Below are 16,598 nucleotides of genomic sequence, written 5' to 3'. Positions count from 1 at the left end.
ATAGTTTACAAAATTAAAAAAAAAAACAACAACATACATGTTACTGAACATTTTCTATTTTAGGAATATTATTCAGCCCTTGTTAACATGAAAAAGAAAAGTAAGATAATGTGCCAATCTTAATCCAGGCCTCGGACCAAAATCTTCTGATTCTTCATTTGAAGTCACGGGCTGCAAAAAAAATCCCCTCAAGGGCCGCGAATGGCCCTCGGGCCGCACTTTGGACACCCCTGCCCTAACAGCTCTGGCACTCCTCCTGTGTAGCAGCCCCACTCTGTCATCTCTCCGCTAATGTTTGTCCACAGGTCATGTTTGTGTCGTGTAAAAAACAGAATTTACTACGAAAAAAAAAATCATCATAGCTCAACAACTGACCCTCCTTTTAAGCCTAAAGTGACTTGTGGAAAACCTTTTGTATCTGTTCATGTCATGGAGTTTGGTATTGAATATTGCTTCATTATTAATGAGCCTCATATGAATGAAGCTTCAGGACTTGATTTACACTTTATGCTGTATTCTGACTCAGATCCTCGCAGAGCTCTTATTGGATACATGCCATTTACTTGAGCATGCCCCACAGGGTAGAGGTCGAAATCTGCCCCTCTATTTTTAAACTGAAAGCCAAATTGCTGGAATGAAACCTGACACTGTCACTCTTGCTGTGTGTGTGTTTGTGTGAGTGTGGGTTTCTTGCATGCATGTGCAATCCTTTGGTCTGTTTGTGTCTGTCACACTCTTTGACATTTCCACTAAAAGATAAAGATGGGCCACACTGCTTCTTCTTTTTTTTTTTTTTATTACCCTTTTCTGTTCATGCATGTTAAGGAAACTGTAAGCCACATTTAGACATCATTGGACAGCCCGTGAACAGGTGGACAAACAATTACTAAGTCCCGCTGCATAGCTGGAAGACCTGTGAACAAGTATACAACTGTCTGACCCAGACTGCCTGGCCATGACTTGCCATATGACACACTATTCCTGGAATAAATACGCCTAATTCTTCCCATAGTGAGGTTTAAAGGGGGCTTTAATTGATCCGGTTGCAGACGCCTGAACACCAATAAGTCTGGTTCTACTCCAGGTTTCTGCCTGCTGAAAGACTGTGTTTTTTTCTGCCACTGTTGCCAGGTCAATGTTATTCATAATGAGCTCAGGTTTGTTAGAAATGATAGACTATAAGCTTATCCAAAATCAGCATATAGAGGTCACTGGCTCATTGATTGGAAGAATAGCAATGTTAAATCCCTGTTGCTAGAGAGAGAGAAAGAGAGAGGGAGGGGGAGAGGGAGAGAGAGAGAGAGAGAGAGAGACACAGTCAGTTCCCAGTAAGAACGTCACACCTCGACGTCTTTGGCTGTTGGGAAAGTGGTGACAGAGAAGAAAACAGAGCAGTAGACAAATTATAAAGAAACCAGAAGCAGAGACAAAACAAGCTCCAACTGGAAACAAGTTGGATTCAAGGTCTACATGTTGCTTTTCTATTTAACCACCATCTTGGGGGTCTCCAGGCGCTCCTAGAATTGTTTCTGGAGATCTTCTGCTGAGCCCGTGGTTTAAACACTGGATTTTTTTTTGTCAGCTATGGATGAACCAGAAGGCTTTTTTAAATCTACTTTTTATTTGGCCTGAAGTGGATTTATAATTTTGCCATTTTTTCGGAATACTACTTCCTATAGGAGGTTTCTTTTTTTGTGGATGCCAACGTTCTAGAGATTTTGTTTGCCTTCACACATTACAGAGCTGCACTAGCGGGCTATATATCCCACCGCTTGCCTCATTTCTGAAGTGAATCATCAGAAGGCTATCACATCTCGTTTTGGCTGTACCCATAATAGCAACAGATCGCTTAACACTTTGCCCAGACTGACACTCCGGTCCCAGGACGCGGTGCGGCACATGTCCCCTGCTTCATCTGTTTTGTTTGAATTTCCAAACTCGTGGACGAGGGTATTATCGATCAATCTGAGATGTTGCCTCTGTCCCTTCTGCTGCTCCTCGTTTTCCCAGCTGCGCTCCTCGTGGCAGCGCAGGGCGCCGTGGACTTCCAGGGTTTCAGCTTTCCCGGAGGGGGCGCTGCTTACGACCCGACTGGTAGGCTTGTGTGCGGCTGCATGAGGTGTCGAAACATGAGAAAGGAAGACTTAATCAAATAGAGAAGCTAGATATTATCTCCCACCTGTATGATGAAAAAAAACATCCTATCCAGACCTTCTCAAATGGCAATAGACTGCTGTTTGATGCTTCAGTTTCCATGTATTCATAGGCTGACCGTATTTTCAAGCCTCCAAATCGGGACTCTTTAATTTTACCGTCCCCACATGTATCGACCTGCACTGGTCCCACAAGGTGCCCTCCCGAGCAGCCCGTTAAAGTTTGTCACCGGCCTGTATCCACCGTTTGCGTTAGCTCGTTATACTATGGCTCTGTATGTCGACATTTCCACTGTGGGCGACTGAAAATGGACACTTGGGAGTGTGTCCAAAACGTATCACATTCATTGCCTAAAACTTTTTGAAGTAAGCTGTAGTTCTGCCGAAGACTGTAGGAAAATGCTGACTTCCTTTTTTCAGCATGACAGCTAGCCTACCTGTCGTTACTCAGCAGGTCCTGTTAGCATGATGAGCGATCTAGCTAAGTGGCAGCCGCAACCACTAGATTGATTGACACACATACAGACAAATCAGTATTAAACTTTGACTCGTGGTGCATTAGTGCTGTTTCTCTATTGGTTAAAACAACAACAGCCTTGGCAATGACGTTGATTGACATTTATCCAGACTTTTCAAAACCGGGACATATCAGTGTTTTATAGATATTTGTGGGGACTCGGGACACAGAGCTTAAAAACAAGACGGCCCCAGTCTAATCCAGGTCGTATGGTCACCCTACGTATTCATCATGAATTTCTATGACTCCTCTTCATTTGGTGTTTTTATGGCAACTTTTATGGTGTTTTAGAACCAGGAAGGATTGTCTGTTAAAACATTAACACACCTGTCTCTTTAAATACTAAAGTGCTATAAATTGCAGTTCCTTAAATGTCCACTAGAGTGTGGCTGCAAAAGCCCTGGAAGTCACATAGACACCAATGTTAAAATGTCCATTTTAACAGCAGAAATAAACATGTTTATAGCCTGCTTTTACAAACGAATTTGGTATAAAATACTAATTACTTTATTGGTACATTATTTTTTTTAATTTGATTTTGAGAAGGATAGGAGTTATGCATAATAAGGGGCATGACTTATATGGGCCTAGAGAAAAAACAGCTGGGAGCGCCTGTGGAGCAGGGCTACGTGGGCATACGGACCACCAAATAAAATAAGTGGGAAAAAATGGATTTGAGCAAACGTAAAGCTCTTACCATTGCTTTGCTGCTAAACGAGGATGGAGAAACAGGATTTAAGAACTCCTACTTTATTTGATCGGCTAAAAGTGACATGGATGAACTCTGCGAGCTGAGAAGTTGACATTTTTTTTACTTTTATGCATGCCCAAAAACCGCTAGAAGAACTCGACAAGCGCACTGTACCATAGGAAAACAATGGTTTTTAATTTTTTTAAATCTAAGGCATAATTGTAGTTTGGAGTTTTATGAATTTGCTTCCAAAAAACCTTCAGGACATTCAAAGGGTTTTTATTCTGACAGTTTGACCACAATAACCAGCAGATGCCATCTGCTCTGTGCTTCAGCCCTTTAGCCCAGTACCCCAATAGCATCAGCTCACCTGTGGAGAGGGTTAAACTCAGGTCAAAGGTGGAGGCTCTATTGGGACATCAACACTGATACACACTATACACACACACACACACTCTTCAGCTAGACTTTGCATGCACCACTGATATTTGATAACTCATACGAGGTGTCTCTTCACTGTTGGGAAATGTCTCATCAACAGCCTACAGATCCAAGTCTTTACTTTCTGTAGGTATACAGATACAGCTCCTGGCTTTGGGATACATTTGGGGAAACCTAATGTTTGGAGTTGATGCAAGTGTTTTCTTATACTTAATCTTTATATTATAATCCCTCAGCAAACATGTGACATCTGTCATCTAATTTATACGTCAGGCCGATGTTTACTTTGCGTTCTTCGTTCTGGATCCGGAGAAGCCTTCTCCAAACACATTTGGTTTTCTAGCAGTAAAGAGGCCTGAGTGAGTCATAGGATTATCTTACACCAGAATACATTTGGTCCTGCGTGCAGACTGGCTGCAAGAGGATTTGCACCACACAAGAAACTACCCATGAGGTGAATCATGCCACTATTTTGGAAACCATTTGTATGATTTACATAAGAGATGAGACTTAACCTTTGACCCTGAAGTCACTCTTTCCCGTAGCTTTGCTCCCACATCGTGGGAGAGGAGATAGAACTGTCACAGGAGCTTGCTTAGATAGTGGTTTTGCTAGCAGACCTTTGACCCCAAGTCCCTGCAGCTCCTTGAAAAACCAAAACTAGAGTCATAGAGACAAAAGCGGACTCTGACTCAGCTCGATAGATGACAGAAACCAGTGTGTCATCATGTAGTGTAGGTGTAGTTTACCAAAGCCAAGAAGGCGGTAAACAAGCTAACGCTATCACAGCAGTGAAAAAGATAAAAGAAAGACGCAATAACATGATAATTTCCTATCTGCTTTTAAAGGTAGGATTGGTTTTACCCTGTTGGTTGTCCTGTGATTGGTTTGACTATTTGTAAAGGTAGATTTGGTTTACAGTGAGTGAGTTGGCCTCCCTTCACAATCAACAGGTAAAGTGACACCAGTGCTCAATACTTAAAAGATAATCCAAAAGACAAGATAAAGATGAAAGATCACTTAATAGAGATTAAGTGAGATTAAATAAGAATATACCATCAAAAAGTGAAGACATGGTAAATAAAAACAAGATAGAAATGTGCTCTCAGTTCAAACAAGGTAAAGGAAACAACAATCAGCAGAAATCCATTAAAAGTCCAATTAAACTGCAGAAAGTTGCTTCTCTAACATCAGAGGTATATTGTAATGATTGTTAATCTCACTGATGGCGGTCGAGACAAAGCTATTTCTTTTATGAGTTCATCAACAAACATCAAAATTCTTGATGTTGAGATCACAGGAAGCTGTTTGTACCATGGATACCACTCCATGGGTAAGTTGAGTGAAATAAAGATTGCTCTAATATCTTTGCCGTCCTGTCTCATGCAGACCCCTGCATGGTGGTGTATCCCCCGTGTATGAGCGAGGCTGACCGCTTCAGCCTGGAGGCCCTGCGCACTATCCATCAGAAGATTGACGATGACCAAGATGGCGAGATCGAAGTGGAGGAGAGTAAGGAGGTACAAAGTTCACACTTCATGAAATATTCACCCATTTATTGAAGCTGATGTGGTTTGTGTGTATGTTTGTTTATTGCATGAAAGACAGAAAGGGGAAAAGCAGTCGACCAACAGGTGTGCTGGCTGGCAGGAGAGTCAAGTGCTACTAATGATAGCACCGGTATAACTTCACTTCTGGCTCTGTGACAAACTTGGTTTGTGGTGACCTTCATAGTCATACATAAGAGTGTTACTTAAGTCTTAATGTTGAATGAATCTTTCTTCCTTTTTTCTTCAGCTACTAATTTGAGATTTCTCAACAAACCTGAGGAGATTGACACTTGGTACATTATGAAAATACAAAGAGGAAATATCCCTGTTCAAATTCACTGATTTGTACAAATGAATTACATAAAACAAATCACTATAAATAGTGCAAAACTTGATACAAGTATCTAACTTTTATTTTATAGAGCACCAATTATCACCAATGCTGCACGTGGCTTTCTTTGCTTTTCAATTTGGCAAATTTATTTTTCTCAGTTCTATTAATTGGGACATTGGACACACATCTTTAGACTTATAGCTTTCTGAGTCCTTGAAGAATATTCAACGATTAATTCGAAAGAGCCTCGTCCCACTGCCAATTCCATCACAGCTGTATGAGGGAGCTAAGTGTCTAATTCACAAAGATTTGCCTGTTTTCTCCATAGTCTATAATAAATAATGACTTATCAATACTTTGAATGTAGTTTGTCAAGAGGCTTAAAACCCGCCTCAGCTCCAGCTCTCAGCCTGTTGTTGGGTTGACTGAAACTAAGGCTGAGAAAGGATTTCCATCATGGAGACCACCTTTGACGGGACAAAAGCCCCTTGTAGTAACAGATTGGTGACGTCACTCAGGCTTCTTCTATTAGTATTTTACAGTCTATTGTCTTAATTTGCCAAATTAGGTGTCATTCGAACTGTCAGAGTGAAGCCGTCATTTTGATGTAGCTATCGCAGTTGAAAAAAAAATTCTTATTACAGAAAATGCAGTGGGAAGTCAGTCAAATTTGAATCAATCCGTGAATCTTTATGGATGTCTGGACATGTGTTTGGATAAAAAAAAACAAAAAAGAAAACACATTCAATGATCAGTTGACTACAGGCAAAATCAGACCAATCAGATTTGACTATGTAAATCCTTAGTCAGGGACACCCCTAGGATATTTATTTTACAGTTAAGAAACCCTAAACAGGAATATAACATAAGTTTGTCACTTTAATATTAACAATATAAATATAATAAGTGAAGATGGAAATGGTAAATAAATGCTATTCACTTGTGTGTGCACAAAAAACGTCAGGCCACCCCTGCATAAGTCAGTGCCCTCGTTTGGCCACCCCAGTCAAAAACGTCATGGCCACCACTGATTGAGAGGTGTCTTTCATCCCTACATATCGCTCTGCCCTTGTGCTTAAAGACATATTTGCGGCAGGGAAGGCATTTTTGGAATTTTGTTTTATGTTTTTTTTTTTTAAAGTAAAGTTTGAAGTATTTTTTTTTCAAAGAGTGTGTGTGACATTGGTATTAAATCCAGAATTCTAGAATGCCTTGGCCGTTTAGAATGTAGTTCAGGGACACAGTATCCAGGGGCTCAAGTTGCGGTAGCCATAGAGACGGGAGGGGACAGGCTGGGGCTGATCAGCACATAACCCCAAGATTCCTCCAGCCATCTTATGAAGCCTCCGTTTACGGCCAAGAACACATTCCAAGATAGCAACAACACACTCACTCACACACACAAGTAATCGCCGAAGTTTGTGATACACAAGCTTGCTTCTGGGTGCATCCCAAATAAATGAAGTCTCAAAACACCCCCTCCTTTTTCCTGGGTTGAATTCCAAGAACATAACACCCACTTTATTTTAGGCTGAAAGGTTGAGAGTCTGAGTCTATAGGTGCTTCGACCCCAAACTCGCTACTCGTTGAAGACACACCTGTTTACAGCTGCCTTTTATTAAACAATTTTATTAAGATTTTAAATTTGAACTCTGCACTGTAACTTTTAACTCTTTTTATATTTTTACTTTATTTATTTCAATTAATTTCATTTGAATTCTTTTTATTTGAACACATGTTCAGATTGAATAATTTCAGTGATTTTTAAATGTTCTATTTTAATGTTTCTTTTCTTTCCTCTGTCATAATGATTTTAATGTCTTGTGTGAAGCACTTTGAATTGCCTTGTTGTTGAAATGTGCTCTATAAATAAACTTGCCTTGCTTTGCCTTACCAATAACTTGTTCACCTCTTCCTCCTGTCCCTCTATTTCTTTGCAGTTCATCATTGAAGACATGAAGCTGCAACAGACCAACAAACACAGCAACTTGCACAGGGAAGACCAGCACATCACGGTTGAGGAGCTCTGGAGGGGCTGGAAGTCGTCTGAAGGTGTTTCTTTGTGTGTGTGTTTCCGTGTGTTTGTGGGTGTGAGATGAGCTCTCAAAACTATCAGAGGCTGAAATTGATCCTTTTTCATCACTTATCCCAAAGCCTGGAGTATCTGTATCTTTAAACCTGTTGGTGCAGTCCATTAATCTCTGAACTCAAAGCTGGGAATGACGTCACACCTGAGTCAACCGCGCTTCAGTTGCAAATTGGCAACAAGTCGGGCAAGCAACATGGAAGCCTCCAGGAGTACCTTTGTTTTGTTAACTTATACCTGGTCATAACGACACACTACGGGATAGTTTGTGCACTAAAATAACATGACATGTCCACAGACAGAACTTGCACGATACTATGGGTAATGGGTAACATTACTGTTGATGCACGTAGCAGCCATGTTGGATTGAAGCTCGGGCTACTGAAAGTTTCGAAGTCCGAATTCCGACTTCAGGGGGGCGTTCCTGATTAAGTATAAGGTTGGCAGCTCTGAATTTTTGACTTCCAAGATCAAATGAAATGCACCAACAGAAAGCTAAGAAATGGATCCGTGGGCTGTTGATGAAACTTGCATTTCCCAACAGTGAAGAAACATCTCAAGTGTGTGTGTGTCTGGGTGAGTTTGGGTGTGTGTCTGCACTGTTAGACTTAGAGAAGGTCGGTTTCCCTTCTTCGTGCCTCTGTGTTTTGAAAAAGAAGAACTCTGCATAGGAGACCTTTTGGATGTCCCTATAATAGCATTTCCAATATGGCCTCAGCCATCGTTGGGCTTCAAAACAACTCTATAAAACCCAATGGGTGACTTCACTGAGACCAAGTCCATGTTTCTTTACAGTCTATGTTGGTGCACTGTCTGTCTCTGTTAGTTTGTATGGGGATAAAGACAGAGGGAGAAAGAGTAAGTGTGTGTCTAAACCAAAGGTTTACAGCTCTTCTTTGTTTAACCTTCTTTTCTTCTTCTATAACTTCCTAGTACACAACTGGACTCAAGATGACGTGCTTCGCTGGCTGAAGGAGTTTGTTGAGTTGCCACAATATGAGAGGAACTTCAAAGATTTTAAGGTCAATGGAAACACACTTCCAAGGTGAGAATATCCAATGACAGTGTTAAAGTCAATGGAGACCTATTCTCTTGTGTGCTGTTGTTAAAGTGAGCCACTGTTCAAACAATTCAGCTGTTGTTCAAATCAACACACTGAGCTGCCTATTACATCTGTGTGCAGGATTGCAGCTAATGAGCCTTCATTCCTGAGTGGACAGCTGAGGGTTCAGGACCAGAGGGATAAGCAGAAACTCAACATCAAAGCTTTGGATGTTGTTCTGTTTGGACCACCTACACGTAAGACCAAATCCTCATTACTTACTCTAATGTCCTTGTTCAATGTCTTTTAATTACAACTACATTTTTTTCTGTAGTTGATGGACAGCTACTGACATGCACCCAATCTCTTACCCAGATGAGCTCTTGTGTGGCACATTTAGTACTTTCAAGTTATGAGGGGTCCAAAAAGAGAGGAGATGTAATTTGAGCCTCGTAATTCAGAGGCATAGTTTTTTTTTATGTTCAGTCATTTTTGGCTCATGTAGAGCTAGGTTGTGGTTGAATTAGGCCAAGAAAGTCAGCCTAGATTTCCGTCTCGGCAGCATAATTTCCCAGTTAGCCCTGGGGGATCCCTTGGATTCCCAGGCCAGATGGATATATAATCCCTCCAGTGAGATATTGGGTCTCAGCAGGGTCTCCTTGGAGTTAAACCTGTCAAGAAATCCTCCAAAGGGAAGTGCCAATATGGCATCCCAATCAGATCCAGTTGGTTTGTCATTTTATTTTATACTGTCCGCTAACACAGATTTTTATACCAATTTTTCTACACACAACAAATGTAGTTTAGTGTTTTCAGTGCTCAGCAGCCTTAGCACAAGAGCACCCCGGACATTAGCTGTTCTTTGTTGCTGCGCTCACAGTGCTCTCAGTTGAAAATAGTTCAACTTTATGAACACCGTCGTGCTTGTCAATGTCACTTCTCCCTGACCAAGAGAAAAGAAATCCAATCAGGAAGGGGCAGGACTTCTGATATCAACTTTGTCAACAAGAATGATGGAGGAAAAACAAATCTGACTTGTCTTTTCGAGGGTACAATTTCCAGGTTTTCTACAGCTGCTGTATATGACAGGACACAAATCCTTTACATTTTTGTGTTTTTGTGGTGGAATTTCCATAGCAGCATATTATAAGCATACAAACCATCTTAAAACAAACCTTGCAGTTACTACTGAGGTAAATAGAAGTGCAGTGAGCCAATTTTCATGACCTAGCAACAGTAAATCATGGTGTGAAGCTCCCTGAAATTGAGATTGTGAGCACAGCCAGTACAAAAAAGTAATTAGTGGATACAGGCCCCTATGATACAATGCTAGTCCATCCAAAATAAATAACCATGAACTTCTATTCCACTATAGGTCCCCCTCATAACTACATGAAGGACCTGCTGCTGATTGTATCAGTGGTAATGGGAATTGGAGGCTGCTGGTTTGCCCAGGCCCAAAACAAAGCCAGCAAAATCCACGTATCGAGGATGATAAAAGATTTGGAAAGTCTGCAGAGGGCTGAACAGAGTCTCTTAGACCTACAGGAACAGTAAGTATTAAAAAATAGCAACTCTTTCCCTCTGTACATTATTGAGTTGTCTTTGTTTTGTTGGAACGCACTTACATTATTTCACTTTCTCAGGCTGGAGCGAGCCCAGGAAGAAAAGCGAAATGTTGCAGAGGAGAAACAGAACCTGGAGGAAAAGATGAGGGATGAGATCATGGGGGCGCAGGAGGAGGCTCATCGTTTGCACAGGCTGAGGCAAGGAGCTGTCAGCGAACTCAGCCGCCTTCGATTTGCAGAGGAAGAACTAGAGCAGGTAGATTGACTACTACCATACAAATGGAGGATGCAGCTTCACAAAAGTTGCACACGATTTTTGTCAAGCTTTGGAATGTTTTAAGGATGTCAAATTGATCTGTAACATTGACTGATGCCATCCCCTCAGGTCCTTGGTGCACTTAAGCAAGCAGAAAAGGATGTGAATGCCAGCTGGACTGCCTCAGAAGCACTTCAACAGTGGCTGCAGCTGACCCACGAGGTAGAGGTTCAGTACTACAATGTCAAGCGGCATGGTGCAGAACTACAACTTGCCACTGCCAAGGAAGAGGTAATTGATGAAAGTGGAGACATATGACAATCACAATAGTGGTAATAAGAGTGACTGCAATGAAAACATGAGCAAGTAATTGCAACTCACCAGCACCTATACCTGTTTGCAGGCAGAGAGGATCAAGAAGAAGAGGAGTTCTGTGCTTGGGACTCTCCATGTAGCCCATAGCTCATCTCTAGACCAAGTTGACCAAAAGATCTTGGAGGCAAAGTGAGTCGCAAAAAAACTACTTATGCAAGGTTTGTGTGCGACTCACAGAAAGAGTGCAACATATGTCATAAAGGTCTTTGTATCTCCTAAAGGAATGCCTTGTCTGAGGTAACAGCCTGTCTACGTGAGCGCCTTCATCGGTGGTCGCAGATGGAGCGTCTCTGTGGCTTCCCCATTATTAGGAATCCTGGTCTAGCAAACCTCACAGCTAAACTCTACACAGAACCAGTTGCTCTTCCATTACCTCGAGTGCTCCAACCACCTTGTTCATGCCATAGCTCTATCCATGGATCTATAGAGGATCTGTTAGAAGATCCTACTTCTCCAATATTACCACAGATGCCAGGTAAATACAATTTACAATTAATTATTGATTCTTTCTTTAACTGTTGATATCCATTGGTGTCCAAATAGTATTAAATCATGTTCAAATATGGTGAGTCCTTGACATAACTAATTGTTTTTTACACAGAAAACGACACATGATGTTACAACCAGTAGTCAAAGGCAAAAATGCCTCTTGATAAAAAACAGTTTGAACTTAATGTCCTGTTAGTCCAATCTTTCTTCCTGAACATTTACTGGATGCTAGTTAGTACAAAGTATGCTAGCCAGCTGGAAGAGTTTTTTTTTCTATATTATCTTTCCCTTTCAAATTTCAGAAACAGTGCAGAGGAAACTAAAATAACCTTAAAAACTTATTTTGACTGAATAGGGCTAGCATTTTCTACACAGCTAGCTTGTTTGGGGTTAGCTCACTTATTGCAGCAGAATATAAACAAGACCTGAGAGTAGTTGCTAAGTTACCAAGCGTTTTTCACAACTTATTTCACAGGTGCCAAAACAAATTTGGCACATCTAGTTTCTAGTACTACCAGCCTTTCCCTAGTAAGACACATTTATTGTTACAAGGGTCTACAGTAATGGTTCACAGTAGTAATGGTTCAGTTTGTATCTCTGTTTTTGGGTCATTGTTCCATATGAGTCTGGTAGAACAGGGAAAAAGCTACATAATTCTAGGTATATCTTATTTATTTTGGAGTACAGCAGTGCAAGCAAACAGTTACCAGCATTACTGCAACCTGGATTGGGTTGTGGACACTGCAGTATGTGGCTGTCTTTATTCTCCCTTCAGATGAATTTTTCATTTGACTGCATAAACTGAACCGTAATGAATACACATATAGGGTACACCTCTAACTGTTACCACAAACAATTGCCTGGTATGTATGGGCTGAACAGTTGTGCTGATTTGTTTATCTTTGGCCTTCCTCCAGTTCCAGTTCAACCACTGAAACGCTCTCCTAGAACACAGGGATCCACCATATGTCGGTCACGCCGTCCCGGTGTGGTCACTCAGCCACAGATCGCCATAATCTCTCAGGACCCTGACCTTCTCATCCCCAGCCGAGCCCCTTATCCGTGTCTTGATGAAGAACAAGGCCACTTCTTTAAAACTCTCAAGAAACAGTATGTCTCCTGCCGACAAATTTAATAGCCCAGTTTAATTTAACAAATGCCAACCACTCATGTCTTCCTCTCTTTGTTCTTTTTTTGTCCTTTCCTTTCTCTCTTTTCTCTCTAATAGAGACTCGGAGGAGAGGTTTTCAGACTCAGAATATAGGACTCCATCTCCCCTGATCAAAATATTACCTACTCTCACTGTTGACAGTTCTTCCCAAAAGCTTTATCATGATGAAACTGAGATGCTTCCAGACTGCTCCATTATGAAGACTTTGGGTAAAGAAGCAGAAGCTGTTGTTGAATCTCCGGTTTGCAAAATGTATATGGAAGAGCTTGAAGCTTCTGTAGATGTTTCCGGCAGGAAAATGGCAAAAGACCAGCTGTTTGATGCTTCTTTGGAAACGCCTTCATTTTACCATCCCCAAGAAGAGTCTTTGATGGAGGCTACATCAAGAAAGATATCCAGAGAAAGGAGTGAAGTTCCATTGAACGTTACAGTTAGAAAGTGCCTTTCCAATGAGTTGGATGCAGAATTTCCAACCAGGAAAGTAGAGAGAGATGCGACAGGGGAATTGAAGGACACTGCCTCAAGGAGTGTATATCGAGAAAGGAGCGATTTACCTATGGATGTGAGGAAGATTATTTGGAATGAAATAGAATCGAAAACAGATTTGGCACCTAGGAAGATATCAAGAGATATGATGGGGTCTTCAATGGACAGTGCTTCAAGAAAGATGATACGGGATGATATTGACTATCCGTTTGACTTGGTATCCAGAAGGAGTACAAGGGATTCAATGGGAATGTCCATAGACACAGGCTCTAGAAAGCTTGCATGGAATAAAGGCGAATGCCAGCTTGATTCGTCGGTGAGAGCTTCAGGAATGGACAACATGGCGGAGTCTTCCAGAATACCATCCAGAAAGATATCCAGAGAAGAGCTGGAGGAGTATGGTACAGATACTGCTTCCTTTAAGATGTTACACAGAGATAAATTTGAATCACTAATGGATAGCCTATCATCAACAGAGAAGCAAGGGTTTGGATTGGAACCATCAACAAGCAGGAGGATACTGAGAGATGATCTTGAGATGTCTGTTGGTTCTGTAAGACGGAGAATACCAAGACTGACAAGAAACGACAGTGACAGCTCCACAGACACCTCCTCGGGAAAGGTTTTCTGGGAAAGAGCTGATGTCCCAGTTGAAATGCAAAGACAACACGTAATGAGGGAGGATATGGGAGCATCTGAATTAAGCTCGCTCCAAGGTCCCATTGAACAGCCAGACCTTACGGTTGCCTCCCAGGTGCCATGGAGGTCATCATCAGACCTCATTACTGTTGGCCCATTGAGCCAGCTTGTTTATGATGGAATCCTTGAGAAGTCCTGCAGCTCCATGGCTTCAACCCCAACCGGCCTCTCTGCTTCAACACCTAACCTGCCCCAGAGCAGACTGCATGCAGAGGTGGATCCACATCCTACAAGGAGTGCTATCCAGACTCCTGCGTCACCACATGAAACTGGAGATGAGAAGCACAAGGATAAAGAAAAGAGCAAGAAATCCTTACGGCTTAAAAATCTATTCAAAAAGAAACACGAGTCAAGTCCAGAGAAGCTTCAAAGTGGTCTTCAGAAACTCTGACACTTTGCTTTTATTAAATTGAACCAAAAAGCCCTATATTATGTAAGTACTTGCGCCCACCTGTGCTTGCATGGGCATTTGGAGAATGAGATGTGGTCAGGATCAATGGTGGTTCACCATCGTCCAGAAGCAGCAGAAAGTGATTGTGCCAGCATTATTCCTATCCCTGGAGTTGTTGGTTGGGATGGAGGCCTGGGACACACAGAGCTCTTATTTTGCACATCTCCTGACGTCGTCATATTTCTTATTGCATTGTGCCTGCTCTGTGGATGCCAGAAGGCAAGTACACGCTGACTGCTGCTACCCAAGTCTACTTCCCCTCAGGTGAATTCCTGCTTAAGCCCTACACATGCTAAAAACCCCAGCCTAAGACTGCCGCCAGGCTTTCCGCTGTGAGCTTTCTTGCTGATGCTTGCTCTTGCTCAGAAACTCACACATTTGCACACTCGCACCAGACTAAGTGATAAATTTATTATGAGCCTCAAATGTAACTTCAATTGCCACTGTCCAAAGGAAGGCACACTGTAAAATGGGAGAATTTAAATGAGTGGGAGTGACCTGAAGCTGGTCTTATAAAGAATAACCAAAGAAATGTCTCGTGTAAAGAGAAACAAAATGCCTGCAGGTGTGCCTGGCTTTGAAAGAGAATTGGAGATGACGGTAAATGGTTCGATTCCTGTTAAACCCAAAACACACATTTTAATATTTTGGAGCCCGAAGACAACCCCTTTGCAACTTGTGTCATGCATTGGGCCCAGATGTGAGCCATTTAAAATAGCAGATGCTGGACTGAAACACCCTAAATGCACTTGCCAGTGGGCTTTATTATACCCTCTGTTGCTTGAATAGGGTGATCTGAGTAGAGAGTTTGGTAGTTTTTACAAAACTTATTTTATATTTGAAGCTGCTTTCTTTTCTCCTCTTAAGTCTTATTGAGATTATTAGTTGATACCAAATGTGGTTTTAGATGTAGATTTCTTGTAGTTTTGCCTATTTTTGGTAGCCGACTTGATTTTTAATTTCCCTAAAGCAGAGACAATGCTTGAACTTGATTTAGAAGCTGCACACATCGTCATTTGTTTGATCTTTTAAGGTTAAGTTAAAATATGTCAATATGCTTATAATGAAATATGTGTCCTTTATGTTAATGTTTTTGCAATGATTAGCGCTATATTAATCATTTCGTGATAGGTCTCTGGATTCATGTTTTGCTCTGTTTCTTTCTGGTCAGAAGTTGTTGGGCTTCATAATGTCGGGAATATATTATATTTCCATGCATGATCAGGATTTAACAACATTTGAAAAGAGTATTCAATTGACAAAGTGGCGTTGTTTGATTATGAAATTACCACAGTTTAACAGTCCTGATGAAGCAGATTAGCTTCAGATATTTTTCTTTTTCTGACTTTTCATTAAAAATACTTAGCATCAAGCTGTTTTTAACTTAAGCTTAAGACTTAGATTTAGATGATTTGACTTTCACTAGTAACTCAGGATTAACTTTTGGGTTTCAAACCAAGTTTTTAGGAGTCCAACATTTTATTTATCTCCAGAACAATTGGAAGTTTGAATGCACTTTTAATGTGTGTAACATCTGTAGATGTTGCTGAATCCGACACGATGTAAACTTGTGATTATGTTCCCTGACTCACTTGATTGCAAACTTTAAAACTTCAATTAATAGCACGGGCTTCAGTACATCAGTCTATGAAATGACCCTGTCTTTATTTTGGACAGGCATAAATAGGGGACATGCCAAAGATGGGGAAGACTATAAAATCATAAATCTACACCAGAAAGAATATGTGTAAAAAATCAGGTTATTGATAAACAATTTAAATTATAAATCACTAATTTGTTCTTGCATTGTAAGACAGCCCACATCAGTCATCCTGCTGCACTGTCTTTAGTTATTTAAAGCACATGTTAAAACGTTTACATTTATTCGTCAAAATGTGCAGGAACACCAGGATTGCAAAAGAGACCATGCCTTAAATTGGGATGGCTTTTATTTGAAGTTTTACGGTAACTGAAGTTGCTTTCAGGTTTTCATTTAGTTGGGCATTCTTAACATTCAGTAGATGGTTCTGCCAACACAGCACTGTGGTGTTGTTTGAGGATGCACTTTAGGGTTTTCAACAACTTATTCTCATGTAACAAAGAAATAGCCCAAAGATTAAGGAATTTTCAAGACATCACCTATTGAATAAAATAAGTCACTGATGGTCCTGATCCTGTGGACAGACATCTTAGAGCCACAGTTTTATGTCAAATCGTTTTCTGTAATTTTAAAGATTATTTTTTATTGAGTGCATTTCAATGTATACTATGAATCTTTAAATTGTCAAT

The 16,598-nt window shown here is 41.0% G+C and overlaps 1 protein-coding gene across 1 annotated transcript; it reads left to right on the top strand.

The window, feature by feature from the left end:
* Nucleotides 1-1,335: 1,335 nt before the first annotated feature.
* On the top strand, nt 1,336-15,710 carry LOC132992082 (stromal interaction molecule 2-like). Its single transcript, XM_061061212.1, has 12 exons — nt 1,336-2,094; nt 5,192-5,322; nt 7,627-7,738; nt 8,706-8,817; nt 8,956-9,071; nt 10,190-10,367; nt 10,461-10,638; nt 10,768-10,929; nt 11,042-11,142; nt 11,235-11,488; nt 12,420-12,612; nt 12,731-15,710. The coding sequence occupies exons 1-12, from the start codon at nt 1,971-1,973 to the stop codon at nt 14,247-14,249; spliced, it is 3,180 nt and encodes a 1,059-aa protein (XP_060917195.1). The 5' UTR covers nt 1,336-1,970; the 3' UTR covers nt 14,250-15,710.
* Nucleotides 15,711-16,598: the final 888 nt, after the last annotated feature.

This window comes from Labrus mixtus, chromosome 2 (assembly GCF_963584025.1).
Source record: "Labrus mixtus chromosome 2, fLabMix1.1, whole genome shotgun sequence".
In the NCBI taxonomy this organism is placed as follows: Eukaryota; Metazoa; Chordata; class Actinopteri; order Labriformes; family Labridae; genus Labrus; species Labrus mixtus.
Note: the sequence above shows the minus strand (reverse complement) of the source record. Positions and strands in the feature narration are given on the sequence as shown.